This window comes from Falco naumanni, chromosome 2 (genome assembly GCF_017639655.2).
Source record: "Falco naumanni isolate bFalNau1 chromosome 2, bFalNau1.pat, whole genome shotgun sequence".
Classification (NCBI taxonomy): Eukaryota; Metazoa; Chordata; class Aves; order Falconiformes; family Falconidae; genus Falco; species Falco naumanni.
Window position 1 is genome coordinate 24,831,982 of NC_054055.1, and position 26,838 is coordinate 24,858,819.

Sequence of the window (26,838 nt, forward strand, 5' to 3'; positions counted from 1 at the left end):
GCTGTCTTCTGAGATTTTTATTGCCTTGTTATCTCTTAGCTTTAATTTGCTTTGTAAATTTTTATGTTGTTAATAATGAATTCAGAGAATCATGTAAGTATAGATTCATAGAATGGTTGGGTTTGAAAGGACCTTCAAAGATCATCTAGTCTACTCCCTTCTGCCATGAAAAGAGGTTATCTTTCACTAGGACAGGTTGCTTAAAGCCCTATACAACCTGACTCTGAACATTTCCAGGGATGGGGTGGGATATTCACAAGTTCTCTGGGCAAACTGTTACACTGTCACCAATCTCACAGTAAAGAACTTCTTCCTTATACCTAATCTAAATTTACCTTCTTTCTATTTCCCCTTGTCCTATCACTTTGGGTCCTGGTAAAACGTATCTCTTCACCTTTTTTATAAGCCCCCTTAATATATTGAAAGGTTTCAGTAAGGGCTTACTGGAGCATTCTCTCCCCTAGACTGAACAACCCCAACTCCAATGCTTATACCTCAGTTATAAATGTTACTGACTTTCTGTATCTTACTCAAAGTTCTCATGGGTTACAGTCACTGGAAATCTAGATGACAGCTAAGAAGCTGTCCTAGGTAGTGCTTTAGCACTATTTTGTTTAACAATGCTTATACAAAAGATAGAAAATTTACCTAGCAAGGAGTTGAATGTGAATATCCTGGAAGTGCCAGATCAGATCAAACACACTCTTTGTAGTCTGGGGCGGGAGGGGTGGTGGTGGTTTTGCCAGTCTTACATTCTTCCAGGCACCTCTAGCTTCTGCACTTCACTGTAAAATGTTTCCACTATTTTTCTTCAAATAAAATATACTGCACTGCAACCTATTTCTTGAGTCTGAGATTACCACAGTTCTTTCACATCTTCAATCCCTTTTTGTCTTAATGTGCATTCTTGAGATGAGAATGGTGAGGTAGCATCCACAAGAAATTCAATGAAAAAGGAAAAGAAAAATACAGTTTACATAAACTAAAAGTGGTTTACTTTTACCAGGTAAACTAAGCAAAGAACCTGCATAAGAGTAAACAAGTTTTATAAATCAAACCTTAAGTACCTAAATGCATTCCCATTTACAAGCACTAATTTAAAGACTTGAAGCAGAAATATCATCTTTGCAGCCATTATAATTCAAACACTGAAACTTGTAAACCTTTTATTATAGTCCTTTTTCAAAATGCCTAAGGTTAAAGTAACAAAAGTATTTCTCCTTCTGGTAATTTGTACTATTGGAGAGGTACAAACCTACTCCCTGTAGGTATGTTACTGTAGGCTATGTATATAAAATATAGGAAAAATACCATTTCTTGTAATTACTCCAAACTTTATTCCAGTTATGATATCATTTAAATCTTTCCCAGACTAAGTGTTTATTCACAAACTGATGTGCACTTCAGATAAGTTATATGAGGTCAGCAAATTAGACATTTCTAGTGGCAAAACAACCCAAGGATACAAATTCCAGATTGCATGTCACATAGATGTGATAATGCAGATCTCTGAGAAGTTATATGCTCACTTGTGATTTATTTTGGGAGCTAGCCTCAAGATATTGCCTGTTGGCTTCCATCTTGAAAATCAGTGTCACTGCTTTCAGCTGGGTCTGCACAGAGACGGTTATTATTATTACTAAAGAGAGTGAAAAGTCTTTAATATACAAATTACTTCTGTTTAAATCTCTGCCTATTTATTTATTTTACCAGAATATTCCCAGGAATTTGTGTTAGCAAAAAACTTAAATAAAAAAAAAAATCAAATTAATAGAATATGAATGTACAGGTAACCATAGTGAGAAGCTTTTTCAAAAAGCCATGTTACTGGTGGAAAACAGTTTCTGTGATATCTGTTTTCCTCTTCTTGAGTTCTACAGCAATCTATTTTTTTTCAGTTCAGGATCAAAGTCCCATATGACTATTCTACCCTTACTGGTTTAAGAGAACATGGATTCCAGCCCCTTTGCAACATTGTTGTAGTATTGACCCATGTGTGCCAATATCGTGGTGCTCACAATGAGCAGCGTATCAAAACTTCACATGAGTTTGCAGCTCACAAACTGTTAATTCCCCAAAAGGTGACCCACTTTGTCAAACAAAATGACCATCTGATTGAACTAACTCCAGTATTAATATTTCATGTAGTATTAAGGTAGATTTGAACAAAACCAGAAGCAGAATCCTCTGGAATCTAAAACATTTACAAAATGAAGACTTACATTCCAGCATATTGCAGCACTGACCTAGTTTGCATGCATTTTCATAGCAACCACAGACATATCATTAGTCTTTGCTTAAAAAATATCAATCATAATTAAAATCTGGAAACAGTATCTGCTAAAGTGGGTGAAAGCATTTTAAGACCATTAATAGTGAAAGCATGGAGCTACATGACAGACATAATTTACAGATTTTTCAGCTGCTAAATCACAAAGAGTATTTCTTTTAGAAAGTGTTTAGTTTGTGTTTTTTTACATCAGTGTCTGATTCACTTGCCTTGACTGTTTTTCATTAAATGAGGTAAGAATAAACAACAACATATATGCAATGTACTAGAAAAAAACATTATATTTCAGGATACTCAATAAAATTAAAAAAAAAAAAAAAAGAATAGAACTTGGCAGCCCTGATTAACTGAAGTAGACTGCTGAACACTGCCTTCATTACAATACACTGTCACAGAGTGCTAGGCTCTAAATTAATAAAGTTTGAAGACAAGAATTTTTTGTAACTGATCTAAAAAGCTAGGCTATTTAAAAATAGAAACCATTATGTACTTTACTGATCTCCAAATGTTTTTGTAGGAAGCAAAAGACTGCAAAGCAATCTTATTAGATAGGGTTGTGAACAATTTATTGGTTGTACAAAATAACTGATGTGAGGATTCATTATTTTTTTCAAATAGAATGACTCCTAAAAAGATGACATGAGCAATTTTTGGGTCTAGTATGTTTCTAAATGTATTACTTAGAAAAATATATGTACTCTCCAAAAAATTATCTGTCCGGTATGGATGTCTCCATCTTTCTCCATATACTATGTAATTTTTTTACACAAACACTGTATTATTTTAGAAGATAATATATGACTGCTTTGAAAATGAATGATAGGAGGTCTACAGGAAAGGTGGGGAGCAACTCATTATCAGGGAGCATAGCAACAGGATGAGGGGTAATGGTTTTAAGCTGAAAGAGATAGATTTAGATTAGATATTAGGAAGAAATTCTTTACTATGAGGGTGGTGAGGCACTGGAACAAGTTACCCAGAGCTGTGGCTGCCCCATCCCTGGCAGTGCTCAGGGCCAGGCTGGATGGGGCTTTGAGCAACCTGGTCTAGTGGAAGGTGACCCTTGGCAGCGGGGTTGGAACATGATGGTCTTTAACATCCCTTGCAACCCAAACCATTCTATGATTCTGTTATATGATTCCATAAAATCTTTTAAATATGCAATTTTCATTATTCGTATTACCTCGATTCATATAGAATCATAGAACATCTTGAGTTGGAAGGTACTTATAAGGATCAGTAAGTCCAACTGCCAGGATTTATTTTATTTAAATGTATTTCAGTAAACATTTTATTTGAATCTGATAACGTACCTGTGATGCTATGAAAGTAAACATTTGAATTTAATTCTTTTTCCTTCAATCTTAAACAAATTTTGTGCAAGCTTTATATCTATGCCACTTAAAAGTACTCAGTTGAGTTTAATCCCAAATAATGTGGAAATAATTTTATGTGCTAGTTTACTGTCTTTCTTAAAAGGTCTTTGTAAAGTATGTTTCTTTTCATGTTATTGATCTGATACAAAGTTCACTTAAAACAGAATCTGCAGATTTTTGGTCTGGGTCATTTTTCCATTGTCTCTTCCATTTCTAGTTTCTTTTACTTTACTCTCTTTTGTGTAAATGTTTCCCCCAGGGAAAAAAATATATATATGTGCTCTGGTCATACACTTAGAATCATAATATGAAATAACAGCAAATAAAGGTAAGCTTCAGGGCTGTGAGTAAGTCTCACTTTAGGTCTAGGTGACTAGGCAGAATGTGCATGCCTTTGTCATCAGGTAGTTACACTGAATAAGGATGATTTATTGGCTGTGGATCAAGTAGTTTAAGGAGAAGTTGTATGGAAGAGGATGTGGTGGAAGAAAGGCAGGGGGTTTAGGCAAAATAGCACTGCAACAGTGGCAGTTTCACTACAACTTCATCTGTGGCCTTACCTTCCTCATCAGATTATTTTCTTATAGCTCCACTTCAACAGTTCAACAACTATACCAGTATATTAAAGACTTAGTGACATAGCTTTCAGAGAAAACCCCAATAAGATCATTATAATGGCATTTCAGTCTTGGTATTGTAAGTGTTTTGTAATTTTGCAGATTTATGAGTACAGAAATAGTTTGTAAGAACAGTCTTATGTACAAAAAGTTAGTGAGGCTTTTTGTTTTGTCAATACTGAGTCAACTTTTACCATGTCTAAGTACATATTACATATACATATGAATTGGATATGTTTTCAGTATAGTATAAAATAAAACTTGAAGTACTCAAAATGCTGTGGTAAAAATTATTTTACTCACTATAATAGGATTTTCTTAAACAAGGTATACAAAACATTTTGATGTTATTAAAAAAACATATTTTATTGACTCAAAAAATATTGCTTTGGAATTTTATTGTGAAAGAAATAATAAAAAATCAAATTAGTATAAAAATATTAAGTTCTTCAATCTCCTGTGAAACTAGTAACCCAGTTTTTAAACATCCTTTATTCACATAGTACACAACTCTGTACATTTCAGACAACTTTGACCAAAATATGCAATAAAGTTCTTTAGCCTGAATGCAGTCCCAGTGACTTAGAGTGAACTGCTGGCAACAGTTTTGCAGCATAAAGTTCTTAAAGGACTGGCTCCTCTGTTGAGATTGCCACAAGGAAATCTCAAATTGAGAATATGTAGTGTCTTTTTTCAGTTAGTGATGATTTTCTCACCAATATTCTAGTCTAACTTTTACATTCACTGACATATATTATCTATGATGCTTCCACCTTTTTTAGCAGATAGGATTTTAATGAGGCAATAGTTTTAAGTTAATCAAAAATTAAAAAAAGGTGTAATTTCCCAATATCACATTAGTACACATTACAAGACCTTTAGAACTGGCAGTGAAACAAAAATCTTAAAAGAGCTCTTGTCCATATTTTTGGTTTGTCATGGTTTGTGATGATCATAAATTAAGATTGTATTTCTGATGCTCCAGTTGAGATGGAGCAACAGCCTTTCATTTGCAAAGTATAAAAGAGCATAGTAGGCAAAGACAGGAAATGGAGAAGAGTAACACAATAAAATGGCAGTGAAATTCAGAGGACGTGACTGAATAAAGGCTGTCTTAAAATCTCAAAACCTTGGAGTCACCAAACAAAACACAGATTACAGTTGGATGCTGTTATACTAATAAGTGAGGGAGATGGTGAGACCTCATAGTAAAAAAAAAAAAAAAAAAGTTGATAAATGGCAAATATCTAAGTAGAAATGCCTTTCCAGGCAGAAATTTATCTAAGGAGGACCTGTTTCATTGTAGTTTGTTCTGCAGTAATGATTTAATAATTTAAAAAGAAAGTACCAGCTGCTGAATTATCAGTAGAACTTCCTATTTAATGTAATGCAAGTTTGCCATTCAAAGCCTTGACCTACTTTGATTATGAGAGCTAATGGAACAGCAATTTGAGTCATTTAGCCTGAAGATACAGAGAATTTTTCTAATTAAAAAAATCCATTCTGCCAATGGATATTTGTACAGTCAAGAAATCCATCCATTATTATAAACAAAACAGGTAACAGCTACTGTGACTGAGACGGCCACGTTTTCCATTAGATCATGTTTCAGTTACTTCGTTATAGTTAAAAATAACTAAATGTTCATTTACTTTCTTAAGTATGCAAAAGGTAATGCATGGAAAAAGCATGGTACAGAATGTATTGAATATGGACAATGAAGGGAACTGAGCTTAGGAGCCTGAGGTGGGAAATACGAGATAGATGAACTGCAGGCAACAAAACAGAATGAGCACATGGAGTTTACAAGAGAGCTAGAAAGAGGTTACTTTGCTTTTTTAGTCAAATAGATGCTTTCAGTAAGGAAACCACAAATGGGATCAGCAGCCTAATCAATAGTAGGAGAGAGATCAGAAACCAGATGCAGAATTGAGATATAACCGATACAATGGCTGAGAATGGTTAGAGTGATGAATAGGAAATTGACCAGTTCTGTAAGGACTTGAGAAAAGCAGTTCCTCCTGAGCTCACATACAGCTCCCCAGATTACTGAATATTTTACATTTATCTCTCCTATCTTAGTTTTCCATTTCTAAAAAGGGCATAGTAATAACTACTCACTTCACAGGGACATTGTAAAAATAAATGTATCAATGTTCATGAAGCACTTGGATACTGTAATGATGAGCACCATGAAAAGCTTCTGAAGAAATTAATTTTGTATTCAGAGTAGATTTTGAATACTCTGAATTAATGAAGGTGTAGAGCTGTGCACTGAGCAATAGAAAATAGAACACTGTTCAGTGAGTGAGCAGTAATTTTTCTGTGACCTGAAAGTCTAGGGAGTCTAACATTAAAAAAATAAATAAATAAATAAATAGATTGTGTGACAGATCTATATAGTAAGACTTACATGCAAGGCAAAAGTCAGTTGCGCAGACAATGATAAATCCCTCACCCCACAGCTTGAATGTTTGACCTTGCAACTCTAATAAAACTCAGTATACTATTTAATGTGTAGTTAGACACACAGTATAAAAGTTTCTGACTAAACTATTGTCTTTTAATTAATGTGGTGTATGGAGTGGGTAGGTGGGTGGGCTCAGGATTTACATATTTATAGAATCCTGAGGGCATTTTTACATATTTCCATGCTTGATGAGATATAGGGCTGAAACCTAATTAAAGGGTTTGTTGGTTTTTTTCTGGTTGGGGGTGGGGTGGGGTGGGGTGTATATACAGAGACAGACTACAATATGTTTTACAGAATTTTCTCCATTTTATGTGCATACCATGTTCCATGAAACTAACTTCTGATATCTGACTTTTAAAACCCTACAGAAGGAATTATGAACTTCCAGGTCCTGGTGTGCAGATGTAATGCATCTACCCAATCTCACTGAATTTAAGACTATGATGTTTGGGAACTTGACATTATCATCACATGGTGGTCATCAGAGGATGCTTTTGATGTTATCATTGTCGCTGGTGACAAATTATTCATGGAGCTTTTTTTGGCTTTATCCTCAAAATAATTACCAGAAATGCTATGCAAGATGAAAATGACATTAATATGTTCACAACTTTGAGTGCAAAACATTACAAATAAAATGTATAATTATTACAGTTGAGAATACAACTTCTATGTTGACAATATTTCCCATCATTTTAGCATAATTTCAATAATTCTATCATTGTGCTCTGAACACTAATGAAAATGTCAAGAAGAACAAAGGACAAATTGGCCTTGGAACTGCACACTGTTCTGACATTACATCTCTAAGCTACTAAACTTTATTAATAGAACTCGTGGATGTTGTAGGAGCCTCAGATCTTATCAGCTAGTGCCTTTTAAGTGTGAATTTACTTCTACCATTCTTGTCTTCTCCCATCCTCAAACTGAATGTTAATAATTCTGTTTCTGGTATCTCATGCTTCATACAGAATCATCTGTATAAGCTGTTCTGTCTCTATTGAAGAACAAAGGCAGGCAACCATTGGATCTGGGTTCATATGTAGATTCTATCCCATCATCTTTTCTTGTTAATTTTTATTAAGCTAGCTAAAAAGCTTATTTCTGTTTCTTATGATTTCCTTTGTCAGTCTACTTAGCCTGACTTGTGCTAATTCTCACTTCATCCATATGTTCCACAACCTTCCAGATGTTGTTTTCTTTGAAGATCAATCTCCTTCATTCAATTTAGGCTTTTCTTAAGCTTAACACTTTTGCTGCAGTGTTATTAACTAATCTAGAACTCCAGTCTTTCTTAAAAGTTTTCCCTCCGAGTTCCAAAAGTATTATCAAAAGTGACTCTACTGCTTTTATATTCAGTGTTGTTCCTGAGTAGGTGAGGTTAAATGCCCTGTCCACTTTTTTCCCCTCCCAGATTTGTGCTGCTGTCTCTCTTATGCTATCTCAAGTACTTGTGCACCTGTGTTTATGAATGAAGAATAACCTGTCAGACCAGTTTATTTCTCAACCAGATCAGAAGCCTGATCTGCTCCTCAGGAAAGCCACAATACATCTGTGTCAGGATAACGGATGGAACATAGTGAGGGCAGGAGTGCCATGATAGTGCTACAAATACCATGGAAGAAATTTCAAGTAAAACTAGCCCTTTCATTTGAAAGAAGGTAGATTACTGCTCACCACAATCTGCAACGCCTGGAAGGCTGTAGGTAGAGGGATGACATGGTAGTTGTCAGAAGTCAGTCTGAGTTAGAACTTGCAAAGGAAATTTAGAAGGTGTTGTCTGGTCTTGGCATAGAATTCTCCTTCAGGTTTTGTTTTTTTTTTTTTTTTTTTTAATTTCTGCTATTTAGAAAAGCTACTCTTAATTATTGTCATCTGTATTTAAATTCCAAGACTAAATGGTTCATTAGCATATTAGATCAGATTGTGAGAGATAAGTAAGTAGGTTATAAGCAGGTTAAACACAAGTCTTCTAGTCCTGCAGAGAAATGCATAGTGCTAAAATGAGAAGTCAGTAGCTGTACTATTCATCTTTAAATTATTGTTGTAATTACATTTTGAACTGTCTCCCTACATGAGGATTTCGACTGATGCTTCTACAGAACAGAAGATATAAAATGTATTGTTTAAAGTACGTTTTCAGAGTTAAAGACTAAGCAGAACTTAAACCTCAGAATATTTGGTTTTGGCATCAAAACTTATGCAGCAATAAATGACCTTGACAACGTCAATAAAGCTCATTTCCATTTGAATACTTTGAAATAATCATAACTTTTTTGGTGTTTGATGGATACAAGGATCAATGAGGTTGAATTGCACTGCCTACATGCAATTGAAATGGAACAAGATAATAAATGTTGCTCAATGGAGTACACCCGGAAATGATACCCTTTCCTGAAGCTAGTAAATTATAATGAGAATCATATTTGCACTATATTGATGTATAATTCCTAATTAGAGATCTGACCTCAACTTTTCAAATTGCCTTCATTCTAATACCACCATGCAAAAGAATAAATGCTCATGAGTTGCTGCTCTAGAGCTTCCTGAATGTTGGCTTTCAGCTTTGTAAAAATGCCCCTTTCAGGCTGAGGTAACGTGTGATTTCACAATGAAAAGTCAATAGACGAAGGAATGAGATTTTGTAAGGACACATGCAGAGTAACCAGCTTCTTTCAGAAGAACAAGGAAAGTCTAATGTTTTTGCTTTACTGAATATCTCTGGAGCACAGCGATGATTAGCATGGTTTTCTCATGTTCACCCTACAGAAAGACTTCATATGTAGTTGTGGTTCTTCAGACTTAATGTCCTATCTTAAGATGTCTGTCCCAAGACTTTTAGAACTGTAACATCCACACAGACTGAAAATTAAGGAAGGATGGACAGACTAGACCAAAATTTAAGTAGCTTTATTTAGTGCTTTTTAGCATTAAAAATTCTCATAGTTTTGTTTACAAAGTAAAAGCCGTAAAGCTTCATTATTTTGGATAACTATGGCATATCCGAATCATATATTGAAGACACAGGGTATGCATTTTCTCTAGTATGCTGAGGACTCTTGATTCAAGATAGACTTTGTCTATACTAGTATAATTTAGTATCAAGAAATACATTCCTGCACTGGACTTTCATCATGGACCCTGTCACAGTGTTAGAAATATTCATGGGATTCTTCAGTGGGACCACAGCCCACCACATTTGTCACATTTTGGGTGTTAGCAGGAGTGACTGGGGGTAATCCCCAAAAGACAGTTTAGAAATACTCTGTGTCTTGGAAGGTAAAAGAGTTTAGAAGTATGATGTGGACCTTTCCATATGATTTGTTCTCTATGCAAGGGAATGTTTAATTTAGTAGCATAGAATAAGAACACCTTTTGGAACTGACAGGATACTGATTCAAGGCAGCGGAGAGGAGATAAAAGAGAATTATCCCACCTTTCTCCTGCCTTCAAGGAAAGAAAGCATTTGCATTTGTAGATACAAAATAATTGGGTTTCCTCAGCTCTTCAGAGTGATCTAATACAGAGGAGGCAGTTGATCTTTTAATGCTAATGTAGCAATGGAAAAATAGAAACTTACTGCAATCCTCTGACAGCTTCAGATATGGAACTGAAGGGACAGAAGTACTCATAGCAAGTCTACCAGCTCTTAGAAGCTCTTATGAAGGTCTTATGCTATCATAGACAAGTCACTGTAGACAGGGTCAGGAGACCATTTCTGAGGACAATGCTGCACACTGTATGTGGAAGGGGAGTTCCAGGAGACAAGGTGTGTATTTTTTTTCTCCTGTAGCTTTCAGTGGATGCAATTCCTGAATACAGCCAAACTCCCATAAGGTTTACTGTCTGGCAATGCTCATTAATGGTCCGTTGGGAAATTTGAACAGATAAATATTCATTCATTTTGTCATTTTTGTCAGAAAGAGTGGATGCTGTCTTTACAGTTCTAGGTGACCTCTTGAATGCTGATTTTATTTATTTTTCCAGACTTGCTTTGGGACTTGGGTGAAAGATTCACCCATGTGAAGCAATGTCGAAGGCAGATTTTCATCAAAGATTCACAGTGATAAACCCAGATCTAGCTTTTTCAACAGGAAAGCTTCTTTGAGAACTGCTGGATAAAAGGGGTTGTAATGAGTTCTGCTATTTTCAAGACATGAAGTTTGTTATTCTAAGCTATTTATTCGCCTTAAGAAAGAAAGGATCAAGAAATGAATGGCAGAAGGCTTAATTAAACCTATTATATGTCTGTCATGATGACACTATGGTAACAAATTCACACAGACTGTTTCAACTCTTGCTTTAGAAATTCTCATGTTTAACAACAACAAAGAGTTTAAGCATGTGCTAAATTTTAAGCAAATACATCATCCCATCAACTTCAAAAGGATTGAATATGCAAATACTTTAAGATTAAATACTTTTTTAGACTAAAGCCGAAGTTCTTAGCATCTTGCACCATTTAACATAGTTGTATAAGCTGAATGTTTCTGTAAAAAACAAAGTATCAGTACAGCTAAAATTCATAACGGTTTTCTGAAGTTGAAATAAAACAATAAGTTCTAACCTGACTCAAAGATTCATTTTTCCACAATTTTATTATGAAAAAATAGAGTTTAAAATTCTTTCTGATTCTCCTAAAAGAAGAAAGGGTTAGATTTGCAGTAGTCGTAAGTAAATATGTGCAAGCGGTTTGAACATTTAAATGTGAAACTGTGGCCTGGGGATTTGATCCAAATCCTAGTCACTGAAGACCTTAGCCTTGAAATTGCATTTTGTAAGAATGATCTCACAATCCTTCCTTGTGAAATTGTCCCACCTTGCACAAATAAATAACAGAAGAGATAAGAAGTAGTCTCTACATCTGAACTAGAAGTCAGATCCCTTCTTTCTGTAAGATAACACAATTTCCCAGGTGTTCATTTAACTGAAATGCTTTGTGGAGTGTGACATATATTCATATTAATCTCAGGTTCACTGAATCACATTCTTCAATTAATAAACTATTTGTGACTAAAATGCAACCAGTCTTATTACAATGAACTTTTCCTGGCATATACAGCTGGTTTGCAGGTGTTTCTTAAGCATGCATTTCCCCCAAACAGGAATTTGGAATTATGCAGAAATCCACACAAAAATTTTATATTGCAAATGGCTATTGCAGCTGTAGCTATTCTTAACCAACATAATAACGTTCTTCATGTTGCTGTGATGGTCTCAAAGCAAAACAATTTGCTTTGTTAAAAATGCTGTGTTACAGGATGATCAGGGACATTTTTACAAATGAGAGTATAACTAGTTGCGTTCTGATTTCTTTTCCTACTTCAGCTTGTTCTCACCTTTCTTGTATAGCATTTAATAATGTTTAGCTTTGTATGATTTAGAATAAAATGTTAATATTGTAATGTGATCAAACATTTTGTTACATTGCATATTCTGGAATTACCATAATAAATCAAGATTTTTCTCACTTGTAGAGGTCTGTAATTTAATCAACACTTTACAAAGTAATATGAGGAAATTATGGAGTAAACACCACAAGATGTCCAGGGAGCATGATGGCAAGAAAGAAAACATGGATCACTAAGCTCATTTCTTATGAGGTGAATTTGCTAACAGGCCATAAGTGTGCAATGATGGAATGGGCAGTGCACAGGCTGTTTCCCCAGAAAACTATTGATTTACATGTCTGAATCATGGCTGACTTCTTATTCTGTAGATCACTGGACAGTCATGGTATCTCATCAATTGAAAAAGGACATTTAAATCGTATGTAATCAATAATCTTCTCTGTAGATTAAATGAGAAAATAGATTTAATTTTTTTAAAAAAGAAAATGATACAAAGAAGCCAGCGACAGTCAGATTAATAAAATTGCAGTGAGGAATTCCATAAATGACAGGTGAGAAATTATTTTCCCCTAGCACTTTATTTTTTTTAGCCCAGGCTGAAAATATCACAGGATAGTAGGTTTATGAAAGGTTGAATAATCCACAGGTAAAGAAAAGCAATTTTGTTTTGTGACCTAATGAAATACAGAGATTGTACACATGGCAAACATAAGCACAGAATACATCCACTTTTATAGCCAAAGTTGTAGCACACAGATCCAAAGAGAAGCTGTGGAACTGCTGTTGTGCAGTAAGGCAGGTAGATTTAGTCTACTTGGAATTTGTATTTTTTACAGTTTTCCATCAGGTTCAAGCCAAATATTCTTTTTTAGCTCATGTACACATGCTGAAAGTGGCCAACATAAAGAAATTACAATTAAAATTTAATTTTGAAATCCTTCCTTTAGGTTACACAAATTTCTAAAAGAAGGGGGAGAGATAAGAGACCAAACTAAAACCATCTAACAATGTATGTGTGCTTAATGCATAAGTGACTTCATAAAACTTTTACACTTCTACACTAAGTTTCATATCCTCATAACACCTCTGATGTTATGCACTTCTTTAAAATTACTAGGTGTTCACAAAGTTGGGTTTCTGCTGGCAGCAACTGTAAATTTTCTATGTTTGTTTTATTTGGCTGATGCTCTTGCCTTCATCTAGACACATTTTTTCTTAATGTAGTAAAAATTTAAGCTAGAATAACTATATTTCTCCTTTCTAGTTCCATTGACTGCAAAATCACTAAAGATGTGTTTGGGATTTGCATAACTCTTCCATATAGCTAACCACGCCCAGAAATATGCAATTCATTAACGTTAAGATGGGCTAAAGGAATTCAGTAATTATTAGTCTAATGCTCCTACATTTTAATAAGCTGATTAGAATCTTGTTAAAAAAAATACACTTCATATATGAACTATTCCTTGTGATTGTGAAGTATAAATGACATTTAAAGCTGTAGCAAACTGACAGGTTTTTATCTTTTTAACAACCTGCTATGAGCAAACCTATGAAATATGAGTTTAAACATACGATTTTTGTGATCAAGAGTTCTGATTTGCTTGACATTTTGTCAGTGTTATTTTGGGGCATTTTTCTCCAATTTCTCTGCATAAAATTCTATTGAAGACAAAAGAAATTCCTGGCAAATATATGTTTTTATTAAAAAATACATTTCTTCTTAATTTCTGTTTCAGCATGTGTGTGTGTCTGTCTGTCTCTCTCTTTTTTCTTACTTTCTTAAAACAGCATAAACCAGCATGACCTTGGGCATGAGAGATCATAGGAAATGCAAAGAAGAGAAAAAAACCCTTTTTTTTTCTCTGTTTAAATCTTCATAAATATTTGCTAAGGTAGTATAAAATTTTGAGCAGACCTTTAAGTGCTTATACCTGTTTTTTTCCACTTTGCCCCATAAAAATAACCAGTGATACAGGGGCTTTTTCAAATGTTCTATCTCTTAAGATATATGAAATAATGTTCATTTTATACCTCTTTCTCTTTCAAATCCAAAGAAATAGTTTAAGTATTCCAAAGTCTGCAAATTACATAGTACAGAAGCATTCATATTTGTAATGCATCACCAGTGCTGAACTACATGATAATAAATATAGCAACTGGGCTTCGGCCATGCAATTGTGAGGATACTAAGAGCAAATGCAATAAGCATACTCTTCTTTTTCAAGTTTTGTGATATTTTGTATAGGCACAGTATAGCACATGCCTTTTCCCGTAAGACTGCATCAAAAGCCTAGTTTAATGATCACTGTTGTTTCCTTTTGAGCTGTATACCATTTCCATCTGAACAGCTCTGCAGGCTACAAAGATGTAACTGTTTTCTGCAGCAGTACAAACCATGCATTCAAGCAAGTCCATGAACTTAACTTTTAAAATTTTCTGTGAAAGTGGTAAGCTTCTAAGTTTCTAGAATCCATGGCTTTCAGTGAAAAAAGAGAAACTGAATGCCATAATCTGTAGCTCTATCTCATAATCAGAAATGCCTTGATTTATCCTTGGGATTATAAATTACCCTTTAAACCATTAAAGCCCAGTAAAATTGCAGGACACCAATTACTTTCATTACTTTAAGGACCTTTTCTTACAAAAATCTTTTCCCATGCTTTACTTCCCATGTTACTGAAAATAACTGGGGACATGCAAGCCTGCTGTTAACAAGCAATACTTTGCTGTGAGACATTGGCATAAGTTGCCCAGAGCAGCTGTGGGTGCCCCATCCCTGGCAGTGCTCAAGGCCAGGCTGGATGGGGCTTTGGGCAACCTGGTCTAGTGGGAGGTGTCCCTGCCTGTGGCAGGAGGTTGGAACTAAATGATTTTTACAAGTTCATTTCAGCCCAAACCATTCTATGATTCTATGAATACTATTAAATGGCCTACTTCAACTATACTGACATTTTCTCTTACAGCATTTAATCACAAGCATGACTTTTTAAAAATTCTTATATTTATTTCAGTGTAATGTAAGCCACTCTTTGTTCAGTCCTTCTTTACCTATCTATATAATGCTTTAGAGCTCAATGCTAGTTACTAAATGAACATAGTCTAATCTAAAGACCATTTAATTGTGTACTACAGCATCCAATGTTGTTTTCAGGTAATTAATGAATTTAAATGCAAGAAAAGGTTATTAATAAATGAGAGTCTATATATTGTGTGGTTAAAATATCTTAATATGGAAAAATTCCTCATTTATTTCAGAAAGATTGTGATTGCACTATACAAGTTTTTCTATGAAGTAGGATGTCTCCAAAATAGTTTTAAAATATAAGACCATCCTTCATGTTGTAAAGTATAAAACTTCCCTTTGAGCATCTGCTAAGAAACATCTCAGTTTCATAAAGGAAATAAAGAGTATTAGCACTTTAGGAACCAGTGTAAACTTGGTATCACCCAAGATAGCAGGATAAAAGTAATCCGTTCTTTGCTTCAAGAAAATATATCTGAACTTTCTGGTCAAATTCAAGACAGTGTCTTAGATATTTTAAAGCTGAAATCACAGTGAAAATCTTTATTTTAAATTTACTTCAGATCTGACATAAAACATTTCTGTGATATAAGCTTCTGATATGTTGCTATGAGTTTACAGTATGGTGACACCAACTTATACGGTAAATTGCTGTTTGATACAAGTATTGCTTCAACAGGAACACATCAGCTATTGAAGACCAGGGATTGGAGGAAGCATTAAATCAAGGGTGGGTGAGAAAGTGTCATGCTACAAAGAAGCTGAACTACAAACACATATTGAATTTGAAATTGCTTTTATGGAGGAGTTGCTCACAAAATTTTAAAAGAACTTCAACCAGTTATGACTACCTATCCTTTCTTAAAGATTTCTATATGCTTATAATAGCCTCTTCTTCCTCACAAGTTCTGCACTATTTGCTACACCTCAGTCCTTCCAGCTACCATTACTCCATTAATGTCTCCTGAGAAACTTTCATTACAATTGCCAAATAAATACTTTAATGAACAGAAATCACATTCAAGACATTACAGTACGACAACTTTGATACCTCCAAAAGCAGGTGTGCAGGTTAATAACACTTTTAAAATGCAAAAAAAATAAACCCACCAAACCCAGACTCTTATTTCTTCTTTTTTTTCCCCCTCCTTTTTTTTTTTTCTTAATAACCTTATCTAAATTTGTTTTACTGGAGGAAATAATATTGTAACTAGAAGTACATGGGGTTCTGAATAAACTGTGGATGTAGGTACTGAATCTCATAGGCCTTTTGTTGTTTGAGCTCCAGCTCTCACTTTCTTTGTAATTTTTTTTCAGCTGGAGGTCAAATGGTCACCCATTAGGCATGGTCCTGAAATGGAACAGAAATTTCAGTTCCAAGCCCTTGAACTATCTGTATTTACCAGTTGTAAGGTTCTCTAACTAAGCAATTTGTTTAATGATAGCTTTCTTGTATGAAAGATAAAATGTTGCTGAGTTTTCTCAGATATATGTTTAAGAATGAAGTCAAATAATACTGTGATAAGAGAACTGTCGCAAAGTTTAGAGTTTTAAACATGATCTGGCATGAGGAAACAGAAACATGAGTATTGCTCCCAGCTCAGAAGTAGGTGGGCAGTACCATGATCTTGCTAACAAATACCTTGACAGGACAGATAAGACTAAAGCTACAGATTTGAGAGGTCTGAGTTTACCAGGGAAGGGTACAGTAAGGGAGAATCTCAGACCCCATACTATTTCTGCTGAGTTCTCTACACCGCCATATGTGTTAACAGACATGCAGGTAGGCAACTTGTGCTTAACCCCACTGTTTTCCAGTTGTGGCTATATGAAGATCTGCCTCATGTTTCATGGTAATGTTCTATTTTTAGCAGAATCTGAGAAATTAGGATGGAGGTTTTTTTGCATCCCTGCTTCTGAAAAAAAGCCCCTCATGATAGGATTTACCTAGATAAAGCACTAAAATAATGTTGGTTGCCTTCTTGCAAAGTGTTGAAGGGAAGTCAGTGTTGGAGGTAGAATATCAAAATTATGGACTTGTTTTTGGTGATTACATGTATGAAAGAGCATGCTATAGACAGACCACATACATTTACTTGCGTTCATGGATTCTTGATAGCTTCTAGAAAGTATACTGTGATGAAGGATTTCAAAGCGGTGAAATTTTCCATTTCCATTAACAATTACAAAAAAAAATTATCTCAGTCGCATAATGTATAAATGTATGCATGACATGTATGCATAAACATGAACATAAAATGTATATTTTTATGCCTATATACATACAAAATTATGCTTACACAGTCATAGATGCCGATTATCCTATAGATATATAGGAAGTTTATCCCACTCTGTTCCTAAGTTTACAGTTCTTTCGAGCTCACATAGTGTGGCAAAATGATATATGTTTCAGGGAACTAGCAATGAGTGAAATATTGTTGCAGAATATTCAGGTATGACATTAAAGGACAGCATTTGGGATCATTTATGAAAGTCATTTTCTCTGATAGTTAGTTCTATTTTAAGAGTTAAAAGTCCAGTACAGCAAACCACTTTTTCCCCACTAAGCATTTTATTTCTAATTCCGAAATCCTAGCCCAGTAAAGTCAGTGGTCAGTGTAGCATGTAATGCATTAAAATTACAGTTTAGAGCCTTATGAAGTAATGTAAAGATCTGATTTATCCATGTTAAATTTTTTTTTACTCACATGCAAATTGAAGAACAGCTTCTCTGCTTAAAATACTGCCAAACACGTTGGTGGTTAAACACTGATACTGTCCAGAATCCTTCATTTCACTGGGGTTGTTGATGATCAAACTTCCTTCTATTAAACTGAAGCGATAATCACTTTCAATGTCAATTTCAGTTCCATTTCGAAGCCATCTTAGGAAAAAAGAAAGAAACTATTTGAGCATTTTATGGCCAAAGGAAAGCATCAAGCTTAGTATATAGAACTGGACAGCCCTGGTTGTTGTAAGGATGACAACTACTCAAAGAAAACCTGTGCCACAACTCATTATTTTGGCAAAGCTTTGGATGGAGAAATTCCGTAACGCATGGCTGACAAAAACTAAGTTTTTCTGATAGAACACAAGTAAAAGCAGATCTTAAGCCTATGAGGAGAAAGGATAGTTTTTGGTTTGGCTATGCTAAATCAAATTAGTAACCTCTTCCCCCACCCCCAGAAAAAAAACCCAAAAACCTATCACCCATAAAGTCTTCAGACTTGAAGCCTGTACAGCAGATGCATGCTTTATGTCAAAAATAGGATTTTTACTGTGCTTATAATAATCAAAGTTTCAATTCACGTTCTATCATTAAAACTTTAGGCCCAGATGAACTTAGAGTTAGCAAAGCTAAGTCTGTACTGCATTAGAGCAAAGAACTTTTCTTTTCCATTCTTTCAGCATTTGTTTTTCTGGGTCAAATAAATGGAGAAACCTGATTTAGATACAGAAAGGAGAAAAGCAAGGCCTGTGAAGAGAAGGGGGGTAGCTTGATGTACATAGGCTGTTATGAAATAAAGGATATTGGCAACAGACAAAGGCAAATGAATATCAGCTAGATCGGTATACACAATATTCACAGAAGACTGGGACAGGAGAGACCGGAATTAGCTGGCAGCTGGTCAAGGGTAATGCCTGGAAGCTACCAGGCAAATGGAAATTAAGATCAAATGAGGAGCTGGCTGGCAAAGGGAATGCTAAAATTGGGAGGTGTTCGGGACTGAAATGAGAAATCTGAACAGTAAAGACTGGGATGGGAGTGAAGATAAGGTGGAAGAATCCCGGCTAACATATTGGAAAGTATCACGCCTGAGCCAAAGCACTGAATAATTCCCAAATGAACACTTCTTTTTTGAGGTTTCAGAAGTAATCTGTCTCATATTTTTTCTGTTGTGTGAGTGGGTTTTGAGGTTGGGTTTTTTTTCCCCCCTGGATCCTCTCTGCCAAAATGCCTCACCTCTCTCATTCATCTCCGAAGACTGAAACAACAAACCTGCAACAGTCGACTGGCTGCAAAGGAAAAGATTTTGTATGGTAGATTAAGACTCCAGCACTCTGGAATAACCTCTAGGGAGGTATGGTGCAATATCTCAATTAAAGAATAATACTCCATATAAGAACACTCTTTAAATTTACTTTTCTGTCAAACTGTGTAGAACATGAAACTGTTAAAAGAATACAAAGCAGATAAGCAGTGTAAACAGGTATGGCACAGCTATTATGATGCACAGATATTTCCTTCATTGCTAGTTCGCAGTCATTCTGCAATTTCAAAGTTGCTTCAGGAAATTGCCAGCTACTCCCAAGCTTTGCCAGCATTCAGCAAAGAATGGAAGAACTTGGTAACATCTAGACTCCAGGAGAAATTTTAAAGAAGCAAAATGATTATCAGTTCACTCTATCTTGTTAACATTCATTGGGAATGACAGACAGCAGAATCCAGCTGAAATAGCTCTGAATTTTTCTTTATCCAAAGGTCAGAACTGGCAGAATTAATATGAACTGTGAAAATATTAGTTGCCCATTTTTTTCATGGTTGGACTTTTGATCACAGAGGACCCCTGTTTCACTTAATGCAAGAAATGAAACACTGTTGACAATATCTTTATACTGCAAAGGATATTAGGAAAATGTCTGTAGGATTCACTACATTTGTAAAAAAGATTCATACATAGCAGAGCTAAAAGAGGAACTTCTCATCTTGAACATTTTGTTAATTATTTAAGATTTTTAATGAAATAAAAAAAGAAAGTTTACTTTTACATATATATATATATATATCTGTGTGAAATAAAAATACAAAATTAATTCGTCCAGAAATGATGGGAGATTTAGATAAGGAAAAGGCCAAAATTACATGTTTGAGCATTTCAAAGTGGGAACTGACACAAAATTCAGTTTGCTTTAATTAGTTTTCTTCACTTAGTTTCATTTTCAGTTAAATGCAATGCAAAAATATGCTTTTGTAATACAACCCCAAATCTTTGGATCTTGATGTCTGTCTGTCTACATATCATGGAGTCCATCCTGAATGGTTGTATTCTCCTCACATAATCCAAGCACATTAGAGGAAAAGAAACGCTGAACTGCGTGACATATTTTCTTCTAGGTACCCTGGCTGATGTAGGAGGACAGAATCCCAAATATAATACTTATAATGTAATGAGATGCTAGAGAAAAATCAGCTACATTTTTTTCTTGAAGACAAGTGACAACATAACATTTTGAAATATTCTAAATATTTTAAAGTAATTTTTTTAAAACTTTTTACAATGGTGTTTTCTATCAGGAAATTATACTCACAAAATATTTCTAAGCAGTTTATATGTCTCTAACCAGCTTATATGTCTCCAAAGTAAAATAGGAAATGCAGTATTACATAAGCAGTGAAAGCAGTGTAGTGAAGCAGCATCTCAGGGAGCTCTGCACCTGCCTTTAACTCAGTAACAATGGTGACCTGTTGTTGTGAACCCACAGGAAGCCTGTGAAAGGTTGCATCCCTCATCAAAGGTCTCTCAGTTATGTTCTTCACTGTACAGATCCTGACTTGTTATACTAAAGTATGATTTGCAGAAATGCTGAGCAAATGGAATCAATTTATCTCAGGGAGTTACATGTATTTAGATACCTTAATGACTGGAACTGAAGAAAAAAACATTTGTAAAAAGGTTATGAACACTGTGTCATAAGTTATACAGACTAAGGAGATGTATTAAAATGGCAGAGACAATTTTGGAATTTTTGAGTGATTCAAATGTTCTTTTAATGCAGCTTTAGAAAAAACAAAAAGTTGTTCTCTGTTTTGGCTGAAAATAATTTTTAGCAGCATAGGCCTCACAGCACATGTAAATAACAATCTGTATTGTTCAGCGCTTGTAGATAATAGGACAAGGCCTTTGGTGATATGGGAATATCCCTTCTCCTCACTATTTCATATGCCAGAGGCTGGGCAGTGACATACAACAAACCTTTGCCTATCTATAGTATTTTCTGAGGCTAAATTCTCTCTGCACCTGCCCTGAAGAACAGTATATTCCACACAAATAATTTATATATTTTTTCTTTTCCCCTGAATAGTATGTATTGTATATGCTGTACAGACACACGGCAACAACGGAAGAAGTTATGTTGTGCCATTAGAACTAGGCCTTTTGGGTCAAAGCTTTCCTTTTAAGAACCACAGTCATGAAAGTTTGTTTATAAGGCTGTTTATACCAATTAATCTCTGGAGAACTGAAGGAATGGGTATCACAAAGTCATAAAATAACCAAGGTTGGAAGCAACCTTGAAAGATAATTTGGTCCAATCTTTCATGGAAAGGGGAGCCTAGATTATATTATTTAGCACCTTGTTCAATTGCATCTTGAAAACCTTCAGTAATGGGAAGTCTGCCATGTCCCCAAGGAGGTTGTTCCAATGAATGACTGTTCTCACAGTAAAAAATTCCTTTCTTATATTAAGAAGATACCTCTCATATGAAACCCCTCTTGTATTTGTTTCCCCTTGCCTTCTCCATGTGGTTCCTTGTGAAGAGAGAGCTTCTACCTTCTTTGTAACCACCTTTTAAAATATGCTGAAAGCCAGAATTTGTTGATTGCATTCCATTGGGAAAATGCAAAAAAAATGTTGGACCAAGAAAGAAAGGAGATGACATAGGTTCTCCACAAGAATGATGAGGTTGTCTGGGAGGGCTATGCACAGGGTTCCCCTCTTTTGGTGGAAGTTTGTGCCTTTTCTCCATGGTCACATGCTACGTTTAATGGGCTCATAGCACTTTAACAATGTGTGGAACTAATATGTGTGTTGGTTTTTTTTATCAGCGATGCAACAAATACGTAATAGAAATTACACAAGGAATGTCAATACAGAAGAAGTCAATGGAGTTTTCATCACACATGGTGAGGACTTCATGCAATTCCATCTTGAAGAATTTCTGGCCACTCATTCCTAATCCCATGTTACATGTTTTAGTCATGCCTGTGCTTCTTGGGGAGATTGTCCATTTAATGACTCACATATTTTGCAAAGAGGAAGATTCAGTGCTATTGTGATGGGGATGTCTAAAGATGGTACTGCCTCTGAATTTCTTCCAGTCATAGAAATGTAAGTTTTGTGATTCAAATAAGTCTAAGGAGAATTCATCCAGAATGCTGAAGAATCCACAAGTGAAATAAGTGTAATAAGTAAAAAATACAATGCAGAATTCATGATTGTCACCTATAACAAAACACAATGGTAAGAGTCCTTATGTTCCCTTTGTAAATCAAGAATGACTCTATGAGAAAAGATAAAGGATGTATGAAAAAAATAACCAACCATATGTTCTCCCAGCCCTCCTACATCACTTCTAAATTGTATAAAATATGAGCAGAGTCAGATGCAGCAAATGGATAAGGTGACTGCAATGTACTGTTCCCACCATTGATAAACTGAACTCTCAGACTCACAGGAGTGTCACAGCAGATGCATATAGTAGGTGTCAGTGACATAATAGTCTGTATGGAAAAACAGGCAACAGACAGTGGTTGCAAAGAAATAAAATGGTGGACTTGTGAGTGAAAAGACACCAGATTTGGCTCAGTCGTGGTATCCCATATTGCATAATCATGTCATGTAACGTACCTGGACTTTACTGCTTTCCCTATAAAATGGGATAGTATTTCATAGCTTTATAGGTTTTTAGGGAAAAAAAAAATCAAATAAATATTTTGGTCTTGTTAGCTGTTAAAGCCACAATCCAAAAAAATAGACAGAAAAATCTCTTCACATGGATAATTATGATGCACAGAGAACATAATTTGAAACTTCACATATTGTGTCGGCATTATTCACTACCACTTATGCTTCTTGCTTATTCAGAATCAGAAAAAACATTCAATCAGAAAAGCTACTTGTGTCACAGAGCTGTTTCTGTTATGTTGTTCTTCAAAGCACACTGACTCTCAGAGTGGAATTGTAGTGGCTAATATTCTGAAAAGTAAAAGAAAATAATTTTTAAACAGGTACCTGTATGTGGGAGTAGGATTTCCACGAGCCTGACAATTCAGAGATACTTTCTTCTCCTCAGAATCAGTTGGAAAAATCACATCATCTGGCTCTTGTACAAACACTGGCCCATAGTCAACACTTTCTGTGGAAATAGAAGTCCTGTAGTTTAGGAAGTCTGAATAAATGTAAGTGTATTATATTTTTTTAAAGTGAGATTGAAGTATGCAAAATTATGTTTGTTTTTCAGAGATTCATATCACATTACATCAGATGCAGGGTAGGAGATAAGGAAGAAATATTACTAAGTTAACAATACAATACATAGTGTGATTTAAATGTTCATCATGCCTTAAAATGGCTTTCTCATCAGACATTTTTTGACCTACAGTCTAATGAGCAGCTCAAGAGAATTAAGCCAGCAAGAGGAATTAACTCTGCTTATAGAGAGCAAGGTAAACAGTAATTTTCCTGCTGCCTGCAGTAGCTTACCTCACAAAGAACTAAGAGACAGTTTTCCCCTTTATGTCAAAGACTTGCTAAGAAAAATTGCTAGTAAAATTAATGGCAGCAACTGGTGGCTACTATTAAATAATATATAGCAAAATCTGATATATCATTTTACTCCACTGTCTTCTCTAATTTTGGCATGCACCTATATCTTGATATGAATTTACATTTCTGAGCAAGAAAGAACTACACAAACCATAGGATACATCTATGATTCCAGTTCATTTATATTGTGAAGAGGTAAGTGTAACCTTCAGAAAGTAAAAGGCTGCATATACAGCATTCCTGATCACATAGGTCTGAATAACTAAAATGTTCACCATGCACTAGAAGACTGTGGAATTTTAATCAGCATAGGCTTGCTCCAAACTCTTGGATTATTTAGTCACATAATTCTCTTCAAACTTAGAGCACTAGCATAATCACTTGGGTGAGGGGAGATGTGGCCTACAAAGGCACAGATGCCAAGTGAGATCCTTCATTGCATACATAAGTGCTGTTTGTATACGATCACTTATCCACCCAAGTTCTGCCCCAGAACGTACCAATGTGCAGCAAAGCACCTCTGCAGCCAGTCCACACTCCACCAAGCCATTTACTCTCTCCACACTCACCTGAGAAGGTCTCTTCTTCCCTGATACTTAAGCTGTGGGAGGCTTTGGGCAGCCCCTCACTGCAGGCAGGTGTGCACAGAACTGATTTGCAGGTGAGCTCCCAGAGCCAGATTCAGTGCTAGTTGTTTCCTCACTGCATTTTAAGGCATAATCACTGCAGCCTGGCACCCAGACAGTGAACAAAGCCTTTTCTCAGAAAGAGCACTTACAGGGAGATAGTTACATTGTCCTACTACTTGCAATGAAACACATGGGGACAGTGTTTTCTCAGTCAGTTTTATGATTTGATATGTTCACATCATAAAAGTCTTCCAACTGGTACTAAGGTCAGTGTGACACATTAAGCAGTTTATAACCTCTTGTTATATTTATCCTAACAATCCCAGCTTAAAGTAAGAACTGTGCACCTTAAGACTTTGGGTTTTGGTCATGGACTTATAAAAATTATTTACTTTGTAGTTCTATCAGCTCTTCACAACTTTAAATGTTATGGGTTCACATTTTTGGTAACTGTGACCTTTTCCATACTGCTAATGGTTTGAGAAAGTTTGGGTGGACAGGAAAAGGTGCACAGGACTACAAGACTTCGTACTAAGAAGAAAGTCTTAAGGAGTCTGAAAAAGGATGAGAAACATGGGAGACATAGGTCATAGTATGCTAGTTCTGAGATGCAAATTCCCATGTTCTTAAAGTCTGTGACATTTTGGGTTTCTCAATTCTATTATTATGATACAGTGAAAAGACCACATGAAAACCCATTATGTTATTCAACCTTCCTTTTTAGTGACTATTCACTTATTACACACTTAGTTTTTCTTCTTTTTACACTGCTATTCAAATTCAGATTTTGAAAATACCTTTATTTTTAGCTATTTATGCTTTTACTGAAATAGATTCAAATAATTACCCTGTCACGTTGTAAGGACAGCAAATAAGAGCAGCAGCAATGTTCTACGTATTTACTTAGGTGTTTAGGTACAATACTTCAGTCAGGTATATTGGCAGAAATATATTTTCTGGGACAGATAACTGCATTATTTAAAAAAAAAAAAAAAACAAACAACAAAACCAACAAAAACAAAACCACCAAAAAAACCACAAACAACCGCAATAAGTGATTTCTGACATGTACTTATATTGTTGAAGTTAAACCAACTCCAGGACTAAGTTTTAAGCACTACAGCTGAGGCTGCCACAAAGGCAATGGAATCAGTTGGCCAAACTTACTTTAGGAAAGGAAAATGTGGGTACAAAACCAATGTATGTATTGTTTCCCAGAATTTGGTTACCTGCTTCTTAGATTGCACAAGAGGAAACAAAAGGAATGTAGAGTCAGTCTGTTAAACGCTGAATTGCTCCCGGGTGTTGAGACATCCCCTTTATCTGTGTGCACCCTCATGCTGAGCTCCACCTCGCCCTGCCCCGGCCCTGGCAGCAAGGCTGAGGCCCAGGGCACGTGGGGTGGGACAGGACGGTGAGGGGCTCTGAGGTGGCCACAGCCCCGGGTCAGGAGGCTGTCCCCACGCAGACAGGAGTGACAGCCAGCTCTGCGTGTCGGCCATTTTCCCCATGGGCCTGAGTTGTGGGGTTTGTCCATCCCACTGCATTTAACATGGCTGAAGAGCTACAGCCCGTTTTTCCCCGAGCAGCCCAGGGCTGGGCCTTCCATCAGCCCTGGCTCACGCGGTGATGTGGTGGCCGTGTCACAGGGGGCTGGTGTCAGGGCATCCCAGGACAGGCACGGAAAGGGCTGCGCGGTGAGGCAGCTGGAGGCGAGCAGGCGGGTGAGCCAGGCTGAGGTGGGAGGGCAGCCAGGCGGGCAGGGAGGGGAGCGCAGGGCTGCTGGGCCTGAGCTGGCAGGAAGGGATTGCCCACGGCATGCCATGGTGGCTGCTTCTTCTTTTCCTGAGCTGGAGGCTCGCACCAGGACAGGACCAGAGCATGGTGCACTCCCACACCTTCCCTCCACATCCACTCAGCCAGAGAGGTTTGCTACCTTGTACAGGGATGTTGACACTAAGTTAAGGCATCAAGAGTTTGGTAGAACCTGTGGTAGGGGTTCCGCATGGTGAATGAAGGTAGCTTCTGCCTGGCCTCCCTCCACAGCCCTTCAGCCAGAGTTGTCTTCAGCTTTCAACAAGCCATTGACCAAGGCCCAGGAAGCACACACACACAGTCTGCACCACGCGTGGTCCCACAAGCTGCTGGAGGCTCCTCACAGCCATGGACAAGGGGAGCTTCGAGCCACCCATCCTCTCTTTCTGAAATTCACTTTGAAATACAGTTTTCTGATTCATGAGCCATTGTCTGGTTCTTCTGGTTTGTGCAGCCATTTGGGGAAACCTCCTGCGCCTTGTCCTTACTGTCATTATTTCCTTATTATGTTTAATTTATATATCTTTATATATGTGTATATATATGCTATATATATACATACACACGTTATAGCTAAAATGTGGTTTTTTTCTCTCTCAACTACTGATAAAAAAAATCAGATGTTCTTTAGTTCTCCTTGCTGACCAATGCAAATACCATGAGAACAAACTTCAAATAAGAATAAAGTTTCCTGTACTTTCAGTTCTGTATTAAA

The 26,838-nt window shown here is 36.1% G+C and overlaps 1 protein-coding gene across 5 annotated transcripts in view; it reads right to left on the reverse strand.

Annotated features, from left to right (window-relative positions):
* The window catches only part of CNTN5 (contactin 5), a 674,696-nt gene that overhangs the window by 222,301 nt on the left and 425,557 nt on the right, over window positions 1-26,838 (reverse strand). For all 5 annotated transcript variants that reach the window (XM_040584292.1, XM_040584291.1, XM_040584293.1 and 2 more), the window contains 2 exons: window positions 23,146-23,269; window positions 17,841-18,016 (listed from right to left, as the gene is read on the reverse strand). In XM_040584292.1, coding sequence (XP_040440226.1) covers window positions 17,841-18,016; window positions 23,146-23,269 — 300 coding nt within the window. The remainder of the gene's footprint in view (window positions 1-17,840; window positions 18,017-23,145; window positions 23,270-26,838) is intronic.